Genomic DNA, 23,608 nt, shown 5'->3' with positions numbered 1-23,608 from the left:
TCTAATTATGTGCAGGTCCAGGGCAGAGAGGGTTTATCCAGCTTAGCTCCCCTGCCAGTGATATGCTGGGGATTAGGGAGGCAGGGTAGCAATGCAGGAGACAACTAACACTTCACACAGCCCTGGAAACAGAGCAGCAACCCAGGATTGGAACTGGAAGCCAGGGGCTCTGAACTGGGATTGCAGGGGGGTACCTGGAGGGACATGCTTGAGTGCATGATGTCACGCACACACTCATACATGCACACACACACACACGCACATGCACACACACTCACACACACACGCACACACACTCATACACATGCACACACACACACACCCCCGGTATCCTGTTTCAGAGTCTGAAAGCTCTTTACAGAACATGCCTGCTGGCTCAACAGAGACCAGGTCTGCACAGAGGGCTAGGCTTTCCTGTTAGAGCACAGCCACTCACAACCAGCAATCAAGCGATCCGCTCAGAATGCATTCCTTCCTGTCATTTCAGGATTGAACATCACATTTCATCTTCCTGTTCAATAGGACCTACCCGACCCCAAAAAGCATGTTACAGGTTTAAAAGGGAAAGAGAATCATATGCCACCTAGATAGATAGAGAGAGAGAGAGAGAGAGAGAGAGAGAGAGAGAGAGAGAGAGAGAGAGAGAGCAGTGAATTAGCAACATCAATATTTGAATTGTCTTCAGCGGTTGGAATCAAAGGAAAGTAATTGAAAATATAAATGACATTGTAGAACATCTAGATATAGTTTTAAAGCACTTTACAAAACTGAACGTACACAAAATGAGCACCAGACATTATCAAATGAATGATTTATTAGTGCAATATAAATATATAAATCCCTGTGCAGTTCACAGCTGACTACTCTTCTAAACAGCGATGGCCTTGCCCTGTACATTTCATGGCTACTAATCTATACGTTCTCTATATGCTTAGTGCTCTCTGTCACAGGAAATCCCCCCTGTCAGGGCTTTCCATTGTGGGAGTGGTGCCGGGGCCCGAGGCAGACAATGCAAAGTGCTTACGGCCACGTTCGGGGCCCTGAAAATTTTCCAGCTGGCTGGCCGCTTTCGGAGATGTGATGACTGGAGGCTTTGCTGGCTGGACTCTGATGATCTGGACAGTTCCATTGTGCTGGACGCTCAGGCCGCTGCTGTTGCCAGCGTATAAAAGGGGCCCTGGAGGCAAACAGACCACAAGCTCTAGCAAGACTCTCCAGCAAGAAGCAACTCAGGTAAGCAGTGCAGAGCAGGAAAACCTACACCACTCCATCAAAACGAATCAATGAATCAAGGGGATAAACAAACAAACAAGCAAACAGACAGACAGACAGTGGCCACTAGTGCCAATAAATAGCAGGGCTTGTGGGAACCTTCTCTGAAGAGTCCTGCAGAGAGTCAGGCTGGCCTAGCGGTTCAAGCAGAGGACTAGGAGATAGGAGATGTGAATTCAGGTCACTGCCTTCCTGCTGAAGGAAAGGTTTTCCAAATGCTTGATTCTAATTTGTGGGCAGCTGTGGCACAGTGGAGTAAGGATACCTGGGCTCTGCACTGGGAATCATTTGGCTGAGGATTGGGGTTTAACCCTCATCAGGAAGGGTCTGGTTGGCTTCACAGCTGGATAGCCCAAGAGCATCTTGTTCCCAGACAAAGCCCGGCTGGAAGAGGGTCTGAATGGGAGACCAAGACTTCCACCTCCTGTATACTGCGGATCTTCTGGACACCACTCAACTTCTGGTGGTGTCCACTCTGATCTTTACTGACCTCCCTCTCTCTCTCTCTCTCTCTCTCTCTGTCTGTCCTCCCCCCCTCAGATTTTCTCTGCAAACCTCAAGATGTCTCAGACCCCCAAGTCAGCTGCCAGCCAGGGCACCCCTGCACCCAACCCTGCCAGCAAGGCCACCAAGACTGGGGAGCCCAGCATGGGGTCCTACAAGGTGAGCCCCCTCTTTCCCACACACACAGATACACAGACACACACTGACCTACAGAGCATTCACAGAAACACACTGACACACACTGACATACGCACGGCACAGTGCATCAGATTCACACATAACTGCACGCAACACTCCCTCTCTCTCTCTCTCACACACACACAGACAGACAGACAGACAGCACAGTCTAGTAGGACACCAACACACAGCCCGTTTTACAGAGTCAGTCAGTCAATGTTAAATATACTCAGCCCTGCTCCTCTTCTCTCTCCCCATCTCCTCCAGATGATCGTCTACGAACAGGAGAACTTCCAGGGCCGTCACATGGAGTTCCAGAACGAGTGTGTGAACCTGTGTGACCGCGGCTTCGACAGAGTGCGCAGCGTGCGCATCGAGTGTGGGCCGTAAGTGCAATTTCATATTCCATCAAAACGCATCGGATTAAAAAGGGATGGTGTAGGGATCCTTTTATCTGTGTCTGTTCTCACTCCTCTTTTATCTCCTCCCCCTCTCCATCTCTCTCCCTCCGCCCTTCTCTCTCTCCTCCCTGTCTGTACCTCTCACCAGCTGGGTTGCCTTCGAGCAGAATAATTTCCGCGGGGAGATGTTTATCCTGGAGAAGGGAGAGTATCCTCGCTGGGACAGCTGGTCCAACAGCTACAGGAGCGACTACATCATGTCCTTCCGCCCACTCCGCATGGTAAGCACCTTCAGCGCAGCGGAGTGCACACAGGGAGAAGCTGTCCAGGGCACAAATAGCAAGACTCTTCTGATTCTTTCAAATCTCTCTGCCAGGGAGAGCACTTCACTGCAGTATTTAAATATGCACCCTACCCCCTGCACCCTACTCCCTGTACCCAGCTCCCTGCACCCTGCACCTTGTAACCTACTCCCTGCACCCTGCACCCTGAAACCTACTCCCTGCACCCTGCACCCTGAAACCTACTCCCTGCACCCTGCACCCTGAAACCTACTCCCTGCACCCTGCACCCTGCACCATGCAACCTACTCCCTGCACCCTGCACCTTGCACCCTGAAACCTACTCCCTGCACCCTGCACCTTGCAACCTACTCCCTACTCCCTGCACCCTGCACCCTGCACCCTGCACCCTGAAACCTACTCCCTGCACCTTGCAACCTACTCCCTGCACCCTGCACCCTGAAACCTACTCCCTGCATCCTGCACCCTGCAGCATGAAACCTACTCCCTGCACCCTGCACCTTGCACCCTGAAACCTACTCCCTGCACCCTGCACCTTGCAACCTACTCCCTGCACCCTGCACCCTGCACCCTGCACCCTGAAACCTACTCCCTGCACCTTGCAACCTACTCCCTGCACCCTGCACCCTGAAACCTACTCCCTGCACCCTGCACCCTGCACCCTGCACCCTGCACCCTGCACCCTGAAACCTACTCCCTGCACCTTGCAACCTACTCCCTGCACCCTGCACCCTGAAACCTACTCCCTGCACCCTGCACCCTGAAACCTACTCCCTGCACCCTGAAACCTACTCCCTGCACCCTGCACCCTGAAACCTACTCCCTGCACCCTGAAACCTACTCCCTGCACCCTGCACCCTGAAACCTACTCCCTGCACCTTGCACCCTGCAATTTTACTTTATATGCATATAAACTAAATCACTTAAGCTTCAGTGTACTAATGTAGCTCACAACCTCTATTCCTCCCCCTACAGGACAACCAGGAGCACAAGATCTGCCTGTTTGAGTCCACTGACTTCAAGGGAAACACGATGGAGATCCACGAGGACGACGTGCCCAGCCTGTGGGCCTATGGGTTCTGTGACCGAGTGGGCAGCGTGAAGGTGCCCGGAGGAACGTGAGTCTGGGGAACTGGGCTGGGCACACTGGGAGGGAGGCACGGGACTGTGCCACATTACTGGCCGTACTGGGAGGGAGGCATGAGTGGTACTGGGGAGTCTCAATGTACTGGGTAAATTCTAGAGGGTCCCTTGCTGAACCTGAGTATACTAGTCCGTGCATGTTCTGGGAGACACTGGGAGTCACAGCTAGTAGAGTACTGGAAAATACTGGGGAGGAGGAAATCCATCCTGTGTCTGCACTGCTACATATAATATAATAGGGAGCTTAATCTACCCAAGAGCACTGCAGATATAAAGAGAAGCAGAGCAGACCAGCACACTGACGCCTCTCTCTCCCTCTCTTTCCCTGCCACAGCTGGGTGGGCTACCAGTACCCCGGCTACAGAGGGTACCAGTACCTGTTTGAGTGTGGAGACTACAGGCACTGGAACGAGTGGTGCGCCTTCCAGCCCCAGATCCAGTCCATGCGCCGCGTCCGTGACATGCAGTGGCACCAGAAGGGCTGCTTCAACTTCACCATGGCCACCAAGTGAGCACTGCCCCCTGCTGGCACCTCAGACTCAACGGCTCTCAGAGATCAACAGAACTACCAACCGGCCAGCCAGCCAGCAGCCAGCCAGCAGCCATTGCAGCTTTCCTTTTATTTCAAACATAATTATAGCTTGTAATGAGAAAACGGCGGCGCTGTTATAACAGATCATTCTGTGAGCACTTGAGATTTTATTTATTTTGTGATGCAAATAAAATGCTTTTATTGAACGGATTTAACGTGCTGAACTGGGTTTACTTCTTCTTCTTCTTCTTCTTCTTCTTCTTCTTCTTATTAGAATCATTATTGTGTTGGTCTCATACCAGTTAGAAATGAGCAGGTTGATCGGTCTGCCTCTCTTAGGGTTACTGTATGCTCCGTACACACTAGGACAGTTTGGAGCAGTTCAGGCTTTTCAACTCACATCACAGTGCATTCTGGTATGTTTGACCTGTCTCCGGTACCTTTCACAGCAGGACTACACTTACCAGAATGCACTGGGGTGTAGTCCTCGTGTACAGGGAGTCTCTGTGGTTGCTGCCATTGCCCCCCCACTCCAGCCTTGTACAGAGGACTTGGTTAGACTGCAGAGTAGCACATCATCACCAGTAGTAATTTAGCACTATTTCCCCGTTCCTCGGATGTGCTTGGTTTTGCTTTGCCATCCTTAACTGCTTCACTATGCTTCACTACACGATGCTTTGCTTTCTGCATGGCACACAGACAGTACTACACGTTTATACTGAAAGGAGCAGCTCCCATTGGCTGGAGTTCAATCTTGAAGCCTGGTCTTTATAGACAGTGCTGGGGATCTCGTTCCTTTGCATTCAAAGGAGTCAAACTCAAGCACTGTTGTTGGTGTCTCTGGGATTGTGGGGCCTCACTGTGTAACATCTATAACAACCTACTGCTGCAGGTAGTAGCCGCAGTATAGATTATGAGCACAGCAGCGGTGGGGAATTTAAAGAAAAATATCCGCTTTATAGTACACTAAAATAAACACAAAAAGCATGTAATAAAACACATCGCTCTAGATTTAGGGCAGCAGTGTGGAGTAGTGGTTAGGGCTCTGGACTCTTGACTGGAGGGTTGTGGGTTCAATTCCTGGTGGGGACACTGCTGCTGTACCCTTGAGCAAGGTACTTTACCTAGATTGCTCCAGTAAAAACCCAACTGTATAAATGGGTAATTGTATGTAAAAATAATGTGATATATTGTAACAATTGTAAGTTGCTCTGGATAAGGGTGTCTGCGAAGAAATAAATAATATATAATAATAATATAATATATTAGTGACAAAGAACATCATTTCTGTAAGACATTGCAGCTTTAATACTGAATTAGTATCTAAAAAAAATAGTAACTAATGTTTATATTGTATTTCTAGAAATGAAAATTACTGTTGGACAATGACAAATTATAACACAAAGTAAGCTTTGCACAATAGGGTTAATATATATATATATATATATATATATATATATATATATATATATATATATATATATATATATATATATATATATTAACATTTTTAAATAGTAGAAACATATCAAATATATACCTTTAACATTCATATCTAAATCCACAAGCCATACCCAGACCTTCAGGGATAATTATGACATGATTTGAACAGTACGATCAGAGATGTTACAACATTGTTTAAAAGGGTGCCACGTTTTAAGGAAGTACTGTAATTATATTTTCCTTGATCTGTCTGGTACAGCCTCTCCAGCTGTATTGCATACAGCATTAGATGTTTCCGTTCTGTGAAAGCTGCTCATTTCTCTGCTTCCCAGTCTAGTTTTAGTTTATTAATAAGTAATAATGATCTAATTCTGTAAGGTATTATTGCAAGGTAATACACACACGACACCTCACCGAACCACTCTCGACTTTGCGCCTGACGTCACCGCGCAGTAATGAAGCTCCAGGCACTGGCCCCGCCCCTTCGCGTAGTCAGCACAGCACAGCACAGCACAGCACAGGAGAGGGTGGTTTTAAATTGGAAGATTTTATACCGTTTCTAGACTAATAATTGCGTGTAAACAATCCTGAAATAGACGGACGTCGAGTGGAAAGACAGAATAAGCTAAGGTAAGCGCGGTGGTGTTTTATATAGAGTATTAACGACGTGTGTGTTCGGTTTCGTAAGTAATTACAGCGGTAAGTTTTCTGGAGGAGGTGTACATATATATGTCCTTGTGATTTGGAGATAAACACCGTCTCTCTTTTTTAATGACATCATTTTGTTCAGTCGCATCATTTCTGAACAGTGTAGAGTCGTTCTTTTGAGAGATCCACGGTGTATGTACTAATGTTTAGTTTGTGTTTTGTTCCTGCTGGTTTTGGAAGTGTTGGAAGTGGAAGTGTTGCATTAACCCCCTTTTACTTACAAAAAAGAAACGTGAAGTTTGTATTTATTAATAGAATTGGGAATACCCAAAATAAAACGAAAGTCCCGTGATACTGACATAACTCAAGTTTGCTGTTTTAAGTAAAGCGACATATTGAATTATAAACTTGTGCGTCTCGCTGTTTCCTCTTTATGTGAATGCACTTGCGGGTTCAGCGTATTTACATTTTACTAGTGAAAAAGGAAGTTCTGTAAAAATGCATGTAAATGCCTTTCTTTGAAGAAGTAATGTTCTCGCGTTGCAGAAAAACGAGCGCTTCTTGCATTGCCATTGCTGTAATAATAATGCCCTGGTCTCGGTTTCTTGTCGGGTTGGGTTACAGTTCCCGAAGGGAAGAATGTCTGTCACCTTCCTTCTGCAAGTTTAGCTTTCTTAGAATGAAGGAGCCCCGCCGGGAAAGCCCGCCCCTCTTCAGTGTAGCCGGGAGAACAGCGTTATACTGCAGGGCTTTGTAATTTCGTTTTTAATGAACTGTGACATGTACTCGACTTTAAATGCAATACATCACATGCTGGAAGTGGGTTTGAGTAGCTCATTGGTTAGAGGATGCACTGGGCTGCAGTGTGGATGGCAGTGGGTTTGAGTAGCTCAATGGTTAGAGGATGCACTGGGCTGCATTGTGGAAGGCAGTGGGTTTGAGTAGCTCAGTGGTTAGAGCGCTGGGCTGCAGTGGCTTTGAGTAGCTCAGTGGTTAGAGTTCTGGGCTGAATTCCACCTCCTAAGCTGCACCTAAGATCCAGCTGAAAGTGCTTGTTTCGGTTTGTCCTGCCTCGCTCTTGCATGACTCGCTCCTGTGTTTCTTTGCCAGCTTATTTATTTTTATTTGACACCTCCAGCCTCTTCCGCCCCGTGGAAGTTGTGGCCATGCTGACGGAGAGACCCAGGAAAGCCGTGTGGTAGAGACTGGACTGTGAGGCAGCGAGCTGGGGGACTGTCCGGAGCACAGTGCACCACCGAGTGGAGGAATCGCACTGGAAGAGGAGCAGCGAGAGTAACGGTGAGGAAGCCCCTTGCTGTGCTCGCTAACATAGCGTTCCTTCGCTCTTCTGCTATGATCATCTACAAATTCCATCCATTCAGGGGTAGGCATGTCGACACTAACTGTGCTGTGCTGTACTTCACAAAGTCACAGTTTTTATTAAATATGATTTCACACATAGAGAACACGCAGTGCCGGTTCACACATAGAGAACACGCAGTGCCGGTTCACACATAGAGAACACGCAGTGCCGGTTCACACATAGAGAACACGCAGTGCCGGTTCACACATAGAGAACACGCAGTGCCGGTTCACACATAGAGAACACGCAGTGCCGGTTCACACATAGAGAACACGCAGTGCCGGTTCACACATAGAGAACACGCAGTGCCGGTTCACACATAGAGAACACGCAGTGCCGGTTCACACATAGAGAACACGCAGTGCCGGTTCACACTTAAAGAACACGCAGTGCCGGTTCACACTTAGAGAACACGCAGTGCCGGTTCACACTTAGAGAACACGCAGTGCCAGTTCACACATAGAGAACACGCAGTGCCGGTTCACACTTAGAGAACACGTAGTTGTCGGTTCACACTTAGAGAACATGTGGTGTCGCTTTTCACACCTAGAGAACACAAAATGAGCCATAACGAAACTCAAAAACACCAGAAGAAAGTGGGGATGTAGCTCACTTTCTGTTGCATGAGTCGATAATTCACAGATACGTTTAATTTCTGATTTGGCAGATGTACTTTACTATGGATTGCTTCACTGCTCTAAATTGAAAATAACGAAATAGCATGGAGGTGTATTTATGGTGTACTGCAGCTGTAAGAAATAGGTGACAGAGTGGTATACCACTTAACAGTAACCGGGCCATGCTGGCCTGATCGCTACGTGTGTTCAGTCTGTTTGTTTTCTCATTAGCAGTTTATTAGAGACGCTGCTTGAATGGGAAGTGGCTGCTTCCTGTTCAATTCAGAGCCACTCTTTTGCAGAATCCTGCGAGTTCTTGTGCTCCCGTGCTGCTGTCAGTGTGACTGTCCTGTCCTGTAAGACGGAGCTCTTCAGGCAGAATGCCTCCTGGATCATTCTTCTCGTGTGCCTTGCCATGTGGCTCTTTGATTCTGCTACGGCACAGCGAGAGACAGTGTGGTTGTGCGTGTGCGATGCTAATGCTCAGCTTCCTCTGGCTTTGCAGTACAAAAAAATGCACGTATTTTTTTCTTTTTGTAAGACGCTTCTGCAAGCTCCCCTTTTTGAAAGCTACAGTGTTTGTCTGAAGGTTGCACGGTTGAATTGCAGTTTCTTTGCTGCAGTGCTTTCACAGTGCTTGCTCGTGATTTCATCCTCGTAGTTAATCTGAAGCCTGTACTGGAGTCTCTTCAGTCTGCCGCTGTTGGCAGATGGGTTGCTTTTATTTCAGGTTCCTCGTGTGCCAGCAGCGAGCTGAGCTCTCTCAGCTGTTGGGGGAACAATTGGAAAAGAGATATTGATGTTCTGCCAGCGTAATGCAGTTGCTTGAAAACTGAGCCTCCTGGGTTTGTGTAATTTAGTGGTTGCGGTAACTGAGGGAATTAGGCCCTGCCGGCTGGGTTTATTGTGCTGGCCGTGGCAAAGCACTCCTGCGGGACCCCCCCCCCCCCCCCCCCCGCCTGAGCTGCTCTCTCACGGGGGGCTGCTTGGGAACGGCCCATGGAAAAAGATCCGAGCACCGCTGCACACACGCTCCCCTGAAGGCTTCCCAAAAGAATCTCTTCACCTTGAAGGTCTTGCAGGCTACTCCTTCTGTAGCGCTGTCAACGTTTCAGTCTTTCGCAGAGCGATTCTGCAGACCTACGGCCCTTTATGATAGTTTGTTTTTATTGTTTGACTAGCATGCAAGGCATAAACCGAATTCTGATCACTAAGTGCTTTCACATGTTCACCTGTTAGTCCTGCAGAATCGAGTGATAGAGTCAGGGTTGATGGGTATTGGGGTGCAGGGATCCTGTGCTGTTTCCAGGTCCTGACGCAGCCATGTGAATTTTTGCTGACCAGAGCCTGATTCCTGACAGCCTCACACAAGATTTCAATAAGAAGTGTGGGCAGTCCTGCCTTAAAAGCCCTTAAAACTGCAGGCTGTGTAAAACTGAAGCCTAATGTGCATTTAGCCTGGTGACACATACATATATATATATATATATATATATTTTTCTCACTCTCCGGTTTGCAGCAGATGGAAAGGGAAGGATGCTTCAGGGTTGAGACGGAGCTCAGCTGCTAGACGACAGGGAATATTTTTTTCATGTTGAGCGTTATGTAACCGGAGTCATTCTTTATCACTAAACCGAGCAGGCGTGACGGAGGATGAAAAGGGACAGACAGCCACCCCCCCCCCCCCCCCTCTCGCTGCAGTAGGGAAAGAGATGTTTTTTTAAATAGGGTTTGTTTATTGACGAGGGAGGGATTAATACCCCTCCCCTTCCAGGTCTTGATGAGCTATTACAATTAGTCCCTCATTTTTCATAACCACTAAATTCACATATGTGTTTTCCATATACATGTGCAGGGTTAGAAATAAGACTCTCATTGCATAGCAGTTTGATCCATTCCTGGTTTTACTATGAGTTTAATAAAACACACCTATACACTGTAGCTAATCAAGCTCATAGTAAAACCTGGAATAGGTGAAACTGCTTTGCAACAGATTATCATTACCCATGGAAGCCTGTGTGCATATGTACATGCATACTTGCATACAGTCAATGAAGCTCTGTCACTTCAAAAAGCTTCAGTTTTAAGTGGTGGGTGGTTGGGTTTGTGTGTGTGTGTGCGTGCGTGCGTGTGCACGTTCGCGTGTGCGCGCGTGTTTGTGTGCATGCGTGTGCGTGTGTGTGTGTGTGTGTTGGATGATGGCTCCTAGCTAGCTGTTGAAACTCATTAAGGCATTGAGCAGTAATGTATTCCTGTGTTTGTGTGCGTGATGAAGGGGTGCTCCAGTGAAAGTGCTTGTAAATGAGTTCCTGTATGCCGGAGCAGAAGCAGCTGATGGTTTTCACAGGAGCCTATTGTGCTTGAAGCAGAGGGGGGCTGCAGGGCTGTGTAATCCTATCGGCTCAGCGGGACCTGACCCCCCTGTGCCCTTTACAAGGAGCAGGAGTGCGACTCAGTCTGGGAGGAGACGAGACGAGCCAGTCCTGCAGGCCGGCTCTGTGTGTGTTTGAGCAAGAGAACCAACATTGAAACCAACGCTGCAACATTCAAATACCAATGCAATATCAAATACCAATGCAATATCAAATACCAATGCAATATCAAATACCAATGCAATATTCAAATACCAATGCAATATCAAATACCAATGCAATATCAAATACCAATGCAATATTCAAATACCAATGCAATATCAAATACCAATGCAATATCAAATACCAATGCCATATTCAAATACCAATGCAATATTCAAATACAAATGCAATATTCAAATACCAATGCAATATCAAATACCAATGCAATATCAAATACCAATGCAATATTCAAATACTGGGTTTCAGTCCAGGCAGGACCTCGAGGTCCTGCCTTGTCTTAGCACTGTGTGTAAACATATGAAAATAAGAATTAAGAAGGGTTGGAGGGGGGTGTGGGGGACCCTCATCTTGCTCCCCTCTGGTCTTGAATAATGCCCCCCACCCCTCTCAGTGTTAATGAGGCCTGCCTGCTCTCTTTTCCTGGATTGATTATGGTCAGTCTAAATGGGGCAGTTGGGGTGGATTATATGCCTTGTGCAAATTGCTTTGTGTCTTGCACGGCCAACTCTGCCATTAAGCTTTCTGTTTGCGCCTTGAAGGGAGCTGCAGCCTGCCCTCATTATCAGCGGGGTCCCTTTCTGAAGCTGTCTCTGAGGAGCGAGGCCAAGCTGCTGGCTGTGTCATTACTGCACTTCTGTAATGTCCCATCACCGTTACATCCAGATACAGCGCCCAATGTGAAAGCACATTAGCTTTGCTACGGTCATTTGTAGCCTTTTAAGTTATTAGTCATTGCTTTTTAGATGCATCATTTTCTTTCTCTAATTCCACTGTGTGGGTGGTGCCATCAGGCCTGTGATGGTTTAGAAAGGGTTTTTGTAACTCTGGATTTCTCCTTCTAGGTCACAGGAAAGGCACTTGAGATAAGAAATGTCTTCCTCTCGAACGGGCTGCACAAACCCGGCACGGTTCAGCTGATCTCTTTCAAATCTGTGCCTCCAAGCTCCAGCGTTCCCTCCTCTATTCTCTGTCTCTGTTACGACTTTCCAATCTCCAAAGATTCCAGAGGAATTATTATTTTTATTATTATTATTATTATTATTATTATTATTATTATTATTATTATTATTATTATTAAGAGACATGTAATCAGTTCATTCACACTGTTCGACTCTCTCGATGTCTTCACACACATGCTAGCAGTGCTCAGAATGTCTGATGTATTTATAAGCTGTGCTCTGAGAGGATTGCTTTGCTCCGAGAGGAGAGAGAGGCTTCATTGTTGGGCAGGATGAACCCTTGTTACGATGGCAGGAGTGGAGAGCGCTGCTCTGAATGGGAAGGGGTCTGTGCTTGGCCAGCTCTTTGAAGCTGCTGTTTGTCATGTAACTGGGTTCTCAAGCTTCTAGATTACAATTGCAAGGGACTTTGGTAAGATTTTTTTTTTAATGGTCTCTTAGCAACAGAATCAGAATTGTGTTTGAGTTCTGAAACAGTTCCTTGTTTCTAACACACAGCGATTGTTCTTCACCGTGTGATCAGTTGTAAACCTGGCTTACTGGACTACACGCTCTGTATTAAGTGTCAGTTGTTTCCAGACGTGTGGTGGAAATTTCCCAGTGCTGTGCTTGGTCTCAGAGGCGAGGTAACCTCTTTTCTTGCTCAGCAGGAATCCTAGTGTGACTGTGACAGCAATCAAAGAAACTCCCCCCGTTGTGACTTGTCTTTGTATCTTTAACTGAATCTAAGCCTGCCTGAGTGTCGCGTCCCCAGTCTGCTGGAGGATGGCTGGCTGCTGCTGTGTGAGTTTGAAATGCACTGAAGTCTGGGGCTCTGGTTCCTATGCCCTGGCTGTAAGAGGTGACTGAAGACAGCAGAATGATTAACACACAACTGCAAGTAAAGATCGCTCTACTGAAAACGGCGTGTGCAAAACAGAGTCGATGTGGTTAAGAAGAGGATTTTCCTGGCCCTGCCTGCCCTTGTGTTGCAGTGATCCAGGAAAGCGTGTGGCTGCAGGAACACTGAGCTGTATGGCTGGCTGCAGTTCCACTGGATCACATGGTGTGCTTGATACACTTGTTGTCTCTGGAGACGACACACTAATTTGCTCGCTGTCATTTAAGAGTGACAAAGAGCCCCAGGAGGATAGGAGCTGCCCCCCCGCAGAGGGACCCGATTCTCCTCTCTCATTGACGCTCACTGACTGCTTTCATCTGTTATTGATCTGTCCTGGGACCAACAATCCTGTGAGCTGTACTTCATCAGTTGTTTGATTGAGTCAATGATTGACTGATTTTCTTGAATTCTTTGCTGTGACCTTCACTTGATGTAATATTTTGACATCGATTATTCAGGGGGCTGTTAATTGTGCGCTGAACTGTACATTACTGCGAGGATAAAAATAAGACTCCTGTTGCAAAGCAGATCCACCCATTCCAGGTGTTCATATAAGCTCAGGTGGGTCTTATTAAACTCCTAGTAAAACCAGGAATGGATCAAACTGCTATGCAATAAGAGTCTTCTTTCCATCTCTGTACTGGATGCAGTACAACAGCTTTACTGTTTGTCTTTCATTGCCAAATGTTAATGCTGTCTACTTTCTGCAAAAAGAGGCCATGAATAGAGAGCATAGTGTGTGGGGTGTGGAAGTGGGGTGTGGAAGTGGGGGTGTGGGTGTGTAGGTGTGTGTAGGCTGGGTCACCTGCTGTACAGCCCCAGTGGAATCGCATGCTGCTTTTTCAAACAGATTCACGTCTGGCAGGAATCCTCCTCGACGCTGTTCTGTGGTTCTGGTGCTGGGGAATTCTCTGTCTCTGTCTGATGTGCCGTATCTAACGTGAAATCCAAAAGGGAGACATTTCAATACCAGCTTAATTGCTTAAGAGAGCTGGACTGCACTGTCACACTGAGATCATGTGATCAGCTCTCACAAACCACCCGCCTGTAGGCTTGGACAGGATGCCTGTATTCAGCAGCAATCGAGTCCTTTAACCACAAAACACTTCCCACGTGACAGCGTCTAACAGTACTCGATCAGTCACACGGGAAAGCATCCCACACAAGAGCGGTTCAGCTGAGCAGTCAGTGTGGAACTGAGCCCAGAGCTCTCTGAAGGTCAGCTACTAAACCCTCCGCTTCAGCACCCAGGCATCAAGTACCAAACTCCTGCTGACCAGCCCTCCAGCGCATGGGCCGGGGGCGAGGCTCCTGGGGTAGCAGGGCTCCACGGGGCTCTCTTGCTCTCTTCACAGTTTCACTGCCAGTCACAAGACTTCTCTTTGTGTTCTCTGGACAGTTTACTTCATTTGGATGGAGACGTATTTAAAGTTATTGACAACTAGCTACCTTTTTTTTAATGAGACATTTCAAGCATGATTTAAAAAAAAAACAACTTTTGTTTAAGAAAAACAGAAATCCCTCCCCACCCCCACCCCGCCCCCGTCCTCTCTGGCTTAGTGTTTCAGTCTGGGTCAGTCCTCCGTGATACTGAGCGATTCAAGCTGCGCAATGAGAAACTACCAGAAGGGAAGAATCAATAAGGAGCAGCTCCCGGAGCAACAGCGAGCCCCTGGTCTGAGATGAAACTCAGTCTGGAGTGTAGGGTGGCTCCAGTCAAACAAACAGAGAGACTGACCCTGCAGTGCTGGGTTAATGAAGCCTTCGGGGGGGTCAGTGAAAGGGCCCTGCTCCCCTTGCTTGCAGGAAGGGTGGGTCCTTGTGGTCGGAAATCCTCCTGCAGAAGAGATTTGGGATTTGCAGACTCTCATTATCATTCTTATTATTTTGTATTATATTTTGGTGAACAGCAGGCTATTGTTTTGGGTGTAATTACACAGTTTCATATCCCCTTCAGTCACTGTGTGTAGGATTGCATCACATTACGTTTCCTATTTGTGAATCTATTTTATAATCATGTTTTTTTCAAAGTTTTGACAGGGCAACTTCTCGAACTCCATAGAGTTCACACAAACTGTTTAAAAATTAAATTGCATTTCAAAAATCGCTGCCAAAGGGATCTGCTTACTGAAGGGGATCTACTCAAGCAGCCTGACTTGCTACTATCTAATAAGAAATGATTTGACAAGGAAAGATGCCAGGGTACACTTGTTTTATTTTCTGTGATCTAAAGGATACGCTCCTGGCTGCGGCTCTTTCCTATTGGGAAGCGTCCCTGAATTCCCAGCAAGCCGGAGTCTGGGATACTCAGAGCGCGGTCAGGTGCAGAGGCAGGGATCCAGGGATAATCCTGAAAGCCAGAGGCCAGGTTGTAAAATCAGTTCTGAAGCCAGTCAAGTTCCGATGGAATTGGAAGGGAGTGACATTGCTGATGTGATTTAGTGCTGGTGAGAACACACAGGCGCCTGTTCTCCACATCAGTTTAGACATCCTCCAGGATTACCAGGCAGGCAGATTCACAAGGGCTTCATTTTCCATCGCAGTCTGAAGGGGAGTTTCTGTCCAGGATGTAGGCACAGTTTAATTTCCTTCCTTGTGTTTTAGTTTTACGAGAAGCATTTTATTTACTTAGTAATATTCTTTTTTTTTTGTGTGTGTGATTACAGTTTGACTCCAGGGAGGTGGAGACTTTTAAAGGTCAGCGTTTATGATATTACTCGGAAAATCGCTTATCACAGATTTTGTTTTTTTAGCCTGCGTTTGCTTTCCTGATGCACTCCCTGTCACGTTCAGGAACCTGGCAGCCAGTTCAGTTTGCTTCCTGTTAATTATTATTATTATTATTATTATTATTATTATTTATTTATTAGCAGACGCCCTTATCCAGGGCGACTTACAATTGTTACAAGATATCACATTATTTTTACATACAATTACCCATTTATACAGCTGGGTTTTTACTGGAGCAATCTAGGTCAAGTACCTTGCTCAAGGGTACAACAGCAGTGTCCCCACCTGGGATTGAACCCACGACCCTCCAGTCAAGAGTCCAGAGCCCTAACCACTACTCCACACTGCTGCCCTTAATGACTGAACACACCGCATAGAGCTGCTCCATTTCTTTAAAGTGTCTTCAGCAAAAAAAAAAAATTATTCTGATGAAGGCGATGCTCTTCCTGGGGACTCGCTCTGCATCCAGGCCCTGTGCTGTATGAAGGGTTGCAGTCTCAGGGCTGCGTCTCTCTTGTAATTACACACCTGGACGCACATGGCTTAAAGCAGGCAGATTGAAACCAGTCGTGTGCACTGAACTGAGACCCAGAGCCGACTCTTCTGTTGCAGGTAGTAATTGCTGGGGCTCCACTTCACAGCACAGCCCAAGTCTTCCGGACAGGAATTTAGGGATGCCTGAATAGTCCTCGAGTGTGCTGAGCCAGAAGATCAGGTGTAGGAACAAAAAAAATAACCCCAAACAACAAAGAAGGTGAAAACATTAACACTGCAAACGCCTTGCACACTCCGTTTTCATTTTGTGTTACACAAACGCAGAGCAAGGATCAGTGATGTCGGAACAGCCCAGTATACTAAACAGAATGAAAGGCAAACCAGATGCAGGACAGAAAGAGAAAGCAAAGAGAACGATAGAAAGGGAAAGAGAGAGGAGGCAGTCTACACAGAAGAAAGCCAAAGGAGTCGTCATTCCAGGGCTTTGTATTCGCTGATGGCAGCGCAGTTTTATCGAAAGTATCTTCTGTAAGGAAAGGAGCATGTGGAAGTTTGCTGCATTATTTCAGCGTGATTTCAAAGTGATTAACGAATGGGGTCCTTTTTGTACAGCCCGTTCTGGGAAGGCGCAGGGAGAGAAATCGCGAGTGTTTATAACGTGCTCTTGTCATTTCTGTAATGACACACAATCTTGTTGAAACACGCTTACTCCAGATGTCGCCAGGGAGTGCCACTCCAGATCTCTGATCCTGGACGAGGGCGTGACTCTCTTGGCCAGGACACTGTTCCAGAGAAGCAAGTGCAGTGACAGTATGTTTGGCAGCATGGCGCTCAGCGGATACTGTGCTGGTAAGCGGCTGGATCGATGTTGGAGGAGACTTCAATCCCCATGCTGCTCACGGAGCTGAAACGCTGTGTGTTGGGCTCTTGTGGTCTACTCGCTCTCTGGAGTGTGGAAGTAATTGAAGGCCAGCTCTCGGATTACTGTGCTGAGCCTTATCTGGATCAGGATAGAGAACAGCAAGTAGAGCTCTCAACTGGAGTGCTAGTGCTGCAGCCCACCCAGAAGCAGGGGTAGCATTAAAATTACTGAACGGCAACGAAAAAACAAAGGAGTGTTTTGCGTCTTGTTGGAATTTATTGCTGTCCCTGGTGATCCTGTTGCATTGCTTGCGTATAAGGTGCAATCTATTGAAAACAAATATTTGTAAATTAAGCAGCTTTGTGACACGGCCATGCGTTACAAATGAGGTACTTTAAATATAGAACAAATAGCAATGCCGTGTGGAAGCAAGGGGTCTTGATAAGAGCAAATAAGGGAGCACTTGATCTGCGTGTTGCACGGAGCAGAGCAGGAGGAGGAGTGACTCACTCTGCCGCTGTTCAGCTGGAGCAGAGACCAGGTCCATCTGTCTCAGTTAAGGGATGGGAAGTCTTTCAGTTGCTGTTGGAGACGAGCTGGCATTTAATGGCTTGGGGTTTACTACCTGCTTCTGTTTGGTTCTGGTGGTTTACAGTAACTTGTTTTGCTGAATGATAGAAAAGCAATCTTTTAAAGTCTATAAATAAATAGTTTAAATATACCAATGCAAGTCCAGCTACCAGTTGATTAACCAAGACCTGATTCTCTGAAACTCTGGACTAGCCAAAACTCATTTAGTGTAAAAATGAAAGCATTTCATATGCTACTCCATGAGGAGTCTACTGTCCTCTTACTGAAAGCCTGGTTTTTCTATTATTATTGTTATTATTATTATTATTATTATTATTATTATTATTTATTTATTTATTTATTTATTTATTTCTTAGCAGAAGCCCTTATCCAGGGCGACTTCCAAAGTATCACATTATTTTTACATACAATTACCTATTTATACAGTTGGGTTTTTACTGGAGCAATCTGGGTAAAGTACCTTGCTCAAGATCTGAATAGCAGTGAATACAGTGTTTCATTCTCCTTGTGCAATCGTTTCATTTGTACAGGTCTGCACAAAAATAAAACTAATTACATGCGGTGCTTCATCTCTGCATGCGCCCTCCTCTCTTAACTCGCATGGCAATAGCAATTGATTAAACAAGGATAAGTGAAGTAACATGATCTCTCTCTCTCTCTCTCTCTCTCTCCCCTCTAGATCTGCGATGGTTAGAAGCTCATCGCTGATGGTGGGACAGTAGTGTTCAAACTCGAGTGGAGAGCCTCGTGTTTTTTGGGGTATGCGCATCTCCACCAGGCGGGTTGCCGTGGCGGCAGGCTGCGTGGCCAGCATGCTGCTGATGGCGCACGTATGCCAGCAGGTGCTGGAGTGCCAGCGGGAGGAGGCGTACAGGAAGGGCTCGGGGGCGGTGATGCAGCCGGAGCAGGATGGCCTGTCGATGGTGGACTGGCAGCGCGTGGAGTACCACTACAACAAGGACATGCCGCTGATCTTCGTGGGCGGGGTCCCTCGTAGCGGCACCACCCTCATGCGGGCCATGCTGGACGCGCACCCCGAGATCCGCTGCGGGGAGGAGACCCGCATCATCCCGCGTCTGCTGGCCATGCGCCAGGCCTGGTCCAAGTCCGAGCGGGAGAAGATGAGGCTGGACGAGGCGGGAGTGACGGACCAGGTGCTGGACTCCGCAGTGCGGGCTTTCATCCTGGAGGTGATCGCCCGGCACGGAGAGCCGGCCCAGTACCTCTGCAACAAGGACCCCTTCACCCTCAAGTCCTCCCTCTACCTCTCCCACCTGTTCCCCAACTCCAGGTTCCTGCTGCTGCTCCGCGACGGCCGGGCCTCGGTGCACTCCATGATCAGCCGCAAGGTGACCATCGCCGGCTTCGACCTGAGCAGCTATCGCGACTGCCTGGTCAAGTGGAACAAGGCAATGGAGGCCATGTACTCGCAGTGCCTGCAGGTGGGGCCGTCCCGGTGCAAGCCGGTGCACTACGAGCAGCTGGTGCTGCACCCGCGCAGGTCCATGCAGGAGATCATGCGCTTCCTGGATATCCGCTGGGACGAGGCCGTGCTGCACCACGAGGACGCCATCGGCAAGCCTGGCGGAGTCTCCCTCTCCAAGTAAGGGGCCCGCACGCGCGCAGCCCATTCCACGCTCCGGGTGTTACAGTTTGGAGCTCCTGCATTGGCACAAAGCCTGAGAACGTGCCGTGACACATACATTTTTAAAGTTGTATAGCCAAAAGCTATGTGATTTCCAGAGCCCCTAATGTCGCTGTAACACGCGTACCATGGAATGGGCCTCGTTCATTAAGGACACGCGGCTCTCGCTGTGTTGTTGCTTCTGTTTTCTGTGTAACTTTGGTATTCTGAGCGCTCCTAGAAACCTGTCTGTCGCTCCTGAGTTCTCCTCTATGCTAACCATTCTACAGCTGACTATTGCTTGTATACCACAGAGGCCCCAGGAATGCTGATTATTCTCAGCCACGTGTTTATATCCCTAATCCCAGTGTTCATTCATGCATGCAGATTCTTCTGTTTCAGGTTTAATTACACTGAGGTCTGGTGTGTCTAATTGAGGTCAGTGTAAAGTCTCCCCGGCCCCTGTGCCGATCAGATTGTGAGCTGAGTGAATTAGTTAAGATTGTGTTCTAGTTTCTAAGTGGATCTCTGTTGAGTGTTGTGACAGTTCTGTGCTGGCGCTGCCTCGCTCATTGTGTGTGTGTGTGTGTGTGTGTGTGTGTGTGCTGTTTGCTGTGCCTCTGCAGGACCGAGCGCTCCACGGACCAGGTGATCAAGCCCGTGAATCTGGAGGCGTTGTCCAAGTGGGTGGGGCACATTCCTGTGGACGTGTTGATGGACATGGCCGAGATCGCGCCCATGCTGACCCGGCTCGGGTACGACCCCAACGCCAACCCGCCCAACTACGGCAGCCCGGACCCCCTCGTGGTCAATAACACTCAGCGGGTAGGCGTGGTCTCTAAAGGGTCTTCAGCAGGGCTGTAGTCAAGCTGGAACTCGCATCATAGGCAGGCAAAGTCACATGACTCGCACCTCCCACACAACTGTCTCGTGCAGTCAGTCAGTCCTCTTGATGCAATGGAAAGAGCATTAAGAACGTCTTCTGTTACCAACTGCTTCTTTAAGAAGGCTAGAAATGCTGACAAAGCCGACAGCAGCAACAGCGCAACGAAGCCACAGACTCCTAAATAAAGTAAAGCATTGTGACGAGATGGACAAAGACACTTTGTGATAAATGCATAGCCTATTAGAAGTGTTACTAGAAGCTCAGTATACAAATGAAATGGGAATTGGTATAATAATTCTTGTTTAGGAAAATCGATATTTTAATGGCGTTCTGCTCCCTTCAGATTTCGGACTGCACCACTTCTTGGCAGGGCTAGTCTGGGTGCAGTTCCACTCAGCTCCACTAGAGGGGGGGGCTCACAACACCAGCTGCCTAGTCTCTCAAGGCATCTATTGAGTAGCAGGGGGAGTATGGAAAAATAATCCTTTCGATTCTGGACAAGTAGCCAGATTACCCGTGACCAGGGAAGTGGGTTAAAGTGGCACTGTGCCAATAGGATGGTTTGATCGGCACATCGTGAAGGGAGCTGCTAGACGTGACTTTTTTTTTTTCTGTTTTTCAGGTAATGAAGGGAGATTTTAAAACGCCGGCCAATTTAAAAGGACAGCATCAGGTGAGCGAGACCTGTAGCACTGTGAACACATTTCTGTGTGGGTCTGTGTTTGCACACACTGATAGAAAACAGCCAGCGCTGTGTTGCAATAGCAGATCCCTGCTGCTTCCTTTTCACTGCCAGACGCAAGAATCGGACAGCCTTTCAAAACCGCAAATGAATTAGTCATCGATTTTCATTGGTGGCTCTGGGTTGCTGGTGTGGTTGGTGTTTTTGTTTTTGCTAATTTGTTTTGGCTCGTCTCTGGCTTGTTAAGTAATTGTTTTGTTTATTGATTGAAAGCTGAACTGAGGCCTGACCTATTGGATTTCATGTAATTATTCTTGTCTGTTTCCAGATGCAGATACCGTGTCTGTATTTGTGCTTGCGTGAATCCAGGCACAGCCTCTGCAGCACACTGCAACGAGAGAAGGCTTTAGCAAGATAACAAGCCCTGTGAATTGTGAGAGCCGCGTCTCTCTGTGTCCCGAGGGGAATGCTCTGCGTGTTGTTCACACTGTCTCAGTAAAGAGCTGTGGGGGGTGGGGGGGTGTTCCTCTCTTAACAGATTTAATATTCCTGCACGTGCTCTCAGCTTCCTGAAGGGGGCGCTCTTCTGATTGTCCAGGTCAGATAGGATGAAGATGGAATCTGATAATCTTTCCTTCTGTGGTTTGAAATATGGTATTGTGGAATAGCTTAGAACCTCCTGCCAATGCTTCTCCCTCAGTCCACATTAAGAAACACACACCGGTCTTATTTATACTGTGCTGCTGATTTGAGTTTGAACCACACCTGTTTTTAGTGTGTTGTCCGAGCCGGTAAACACTCTCTGTGAGACCCAAGTGGATCCACTTTATTGTTTGTTTCTCGTTCCTCATTAGTATAAATCTGCACCTTTGTAATTAAATTGCTAGAACAGCGTTTGACTTTAGGAGATCTGTGAAGCGGGTGGATGAGGTGGGTGTCAGTGAAACCGTGCGCTCGCTTCAGAACGTCTCTCTCAGATCTGGAGCTGCATGGAGGTGCTTGCCCTGGTTTCCTGTGCTGGGCGCTGCTTGATTTGTGAGCGGATAGACAGCTCACCACAGGGTTTCTGCAAAGGTGACAAAACCAAACTGACATCTGAATGTACCTGGGGGTTGTTTTGGTTTGTTTTTTCATTGAATGCAGCCACGCCATTTTTCATTTCTTGTTTTTGTTTTTATATGTATTGTTTTATTTTGCATAAATGCTCATAAACATAGATGTTCAGTTGAATGGAACTGTTTGAAATGTGCATCACTGCCCCCTTTAACTAACTCTGAGTCTGATGCGCATTTTGCAGGCGTTGCAGAACACATCAGAGACTCAGCGGTGAAGCGGGGAGGAAGCAGGTTTGTACATATCCTTTATATCTCTTTAGAGTTTGCAAGCCTATACGAAACCCAAATCACACATGTGCAGTTTCTTTAGGATCTTTTACATTAGTTTAATTCAGGGCATTGCAGTTTCTTTAGTATCAATCATGCATGCCACAATATATTTGCATTTGCACTGTCATACAGTATTTTAACTTGCAGTTATTGTGTTGTATATTTTACTATTGAATCACATTACAGATCAGTAAGACTGATCCATATAAGAGAGCTAAAAATCAGCAACCCCCCTCCGCGCAGGCCCCTATAAGAAGCAGCGCAGCAGTGTGCAGGGTGAGCGACTCACACTTGTTTCTTTTCCAGAACACAGAGTCCCGAATCGCAGTGTCCGATTCCAGCCGACGTGCAGCCCCGGCCCGGCCCACAGCACTTCCACGCAGCTGTTTGGAATGTGTGTTATTTTTAATTTCTTTTACTTTTTTTTTTTTTAATTCAATCATCATGGGAGAGAACCATCTATCACAAAGTGGACCAGAGCAGTGAACCAGCGCCTTGTGGACAGATTTCAAACACCCGTCCTGCCTCTTGCGGAGAGAAGTGTGTGTGTGTGTGCGTGCGCGTGGTGCGTGCGTAGAGGCTGTGCGTGCGTGCGTGCGTGCGTGTGTGAGTAGAGGCTGTGTGCACTCAGAGAGGCAGGAGCCCTGCCTGTGTGCTCTACACTGCACTGCCTTGCGTTTGTGAAGGACTGATCTGATTGTGTGGAGACCTCACCTGCCTGTGAGGGTTTTAAAGATTTTTATTGTATACAGTGTTCCTTGTGGGGTTCCCTCCCCTCTCTTCAATTTAAACCGGGGAGCTCTGAAAGGGGGAGCATTGTTAAACGGGTGTTTAGGGAAATCTCAAAAGACTGTATTGTATAAATTTGTATTAAAAAAAAAAAAGCGAGAAACCTCCGAACCTGAAGGGCTAAGCCAGTCTTTTCTCTTCAGCTGGGCGTCCAGCAGTAAGTAAGAGTAGGTCACCCCTTTGAGAGCTGTGGAACGTTCTCGTGTCACATGACTGAAGCAGTGCTGCAGGCGTCCTGTCTCATGAACGCCACTTTCCCTGGAATGTGTCTGTACTGCTGACATGCAGACAGACTCTAATCACAAAACACTGACACTCATCACCCTGACTTGTGTCTCTCCGGGTCATCGCATTACCAGTCGCTTCAGAGATTGAGACTGCTTGTGTCAAACCCGGGAGGGGCAGTTTTATCTACCTGGAGAGCAGCAAAGCTGAGGCTGGCCCCCTGCTGAGCTGCTTGGAGACAATCACCACCTCGACCACCGATAACCCTGCCTGCAGTTTTGTATTTTCTTTTTACATTCCGACTTCGATTATAAATCCTGTATGGGAAATCAATCTAGCACTGTTAAGGATTTTTCTAAATTCCAGTATGTCTTATTTTGTGTATAGATGCCACACATACAACACGAATGAGACCTTGTTTGAGGTTATGGATCAAATAAAATCTTGTTTTGCACTAGCCGCATGTCTGGTGTGTGTTGGTTTCTGTTTTAGGGGGTACAGCAC

At 47.3% G+C, this 23,608-nt stretch overlaps 2 protein-coding genes across 8 annotated transcripts; both read left to right on the top strand.

Annotated features, from left to right (window-relative positions):
* The first annotated feature begins 1,047 nt into the window (after positions 1-1,047).
* On the top strand, positions 1,048-4,541 carry LOC117426849 (beta-crystallin B1-like). The gene is made up of 6 exons (XM_034044973.3): positions 1,048-1,233; positions 1,813-1,935; positions 2,221-2,339; positions 2,503-2,635; positions 3,632-3,774; positions 4,134-4,541. The coding sequence occupies exons 1-6, from the start codon at positions 1,081-1,083 to the stop codon at positions 4,309-4,311; spliced, it is 849 nt and encodes a 282-aa protein (XP_033900864.3). The 5' UTR covers positions 1,048-1,080; the 3' UTR covers positions 4,312-4,541.
* A 1,650-nt stretch (positions 4,542-6,191) lies between these two features.
* On the top strand, positions 6,192-23,561 carry LOC117428357 (protein-tyrosine sulfotransferase 2-like). 7 transcript variants are annotated; one of them, XR_004660662.2, is made up of 8 exons: positions 6,193-6,404; positions 7,561-7,721; positions 18,193-19,116; positions 19,764-19,962; positions 20,646-20,696; positions 21,034-21,138; positions 22,003-22,051; positions 22,397-23,561. XR_004660662.2 is itself a non-coding variant. In XM_034902097.2 (7 exons), the coding sequence occupies exons 3-6, from the start codon at positions 18,275-18,277 to the stop codon at positions 22,033-22,035; spliced, it is 1,125 nt and encodes a 374-aa protein (XP_034757988.1). In that variant the 5' UTR covers positions 6,196-6,404; positions 7,561-7,721; positions 18,193-18,274; the 3' UTR covers positions 22,036-22,051; positions 22,397-23,561. The 7 variants fall into 7 exon arrangements, 1 of the variants encoding a protein (XP_034757988.1); XR_009330490.1 differs by having other exon boundaries at positions 20,646-21,779; XR_004660661.2 differs by having other exon boundaries at positions 6,194-6,404; positions 21,034-22,051.
* The last annotated feature ends 47 nt before the right edge of the window (positions 23,562-23,608 follow it).

This window comes from Acipenser ruthenus, chromosome 11 (genome assembly GCF_902713425.1).
Source record: "Acipenser ruthenus chromosome 11, fAciRut3.2 maternal haplotype, whole genome shotgun sequence".
Lineage (NCBI taxonomy): Eukaryota > Metazoa > Chordata > Actinopteri > Acipenseriformes > Acipenseridae > Acipenser > Acipenser ruthenus.
The sequence above is the reverse complement of the archived record's forward strand: the minus strand, read 5'-3'. Positions and strand labels throughout refer to the sequence as shown.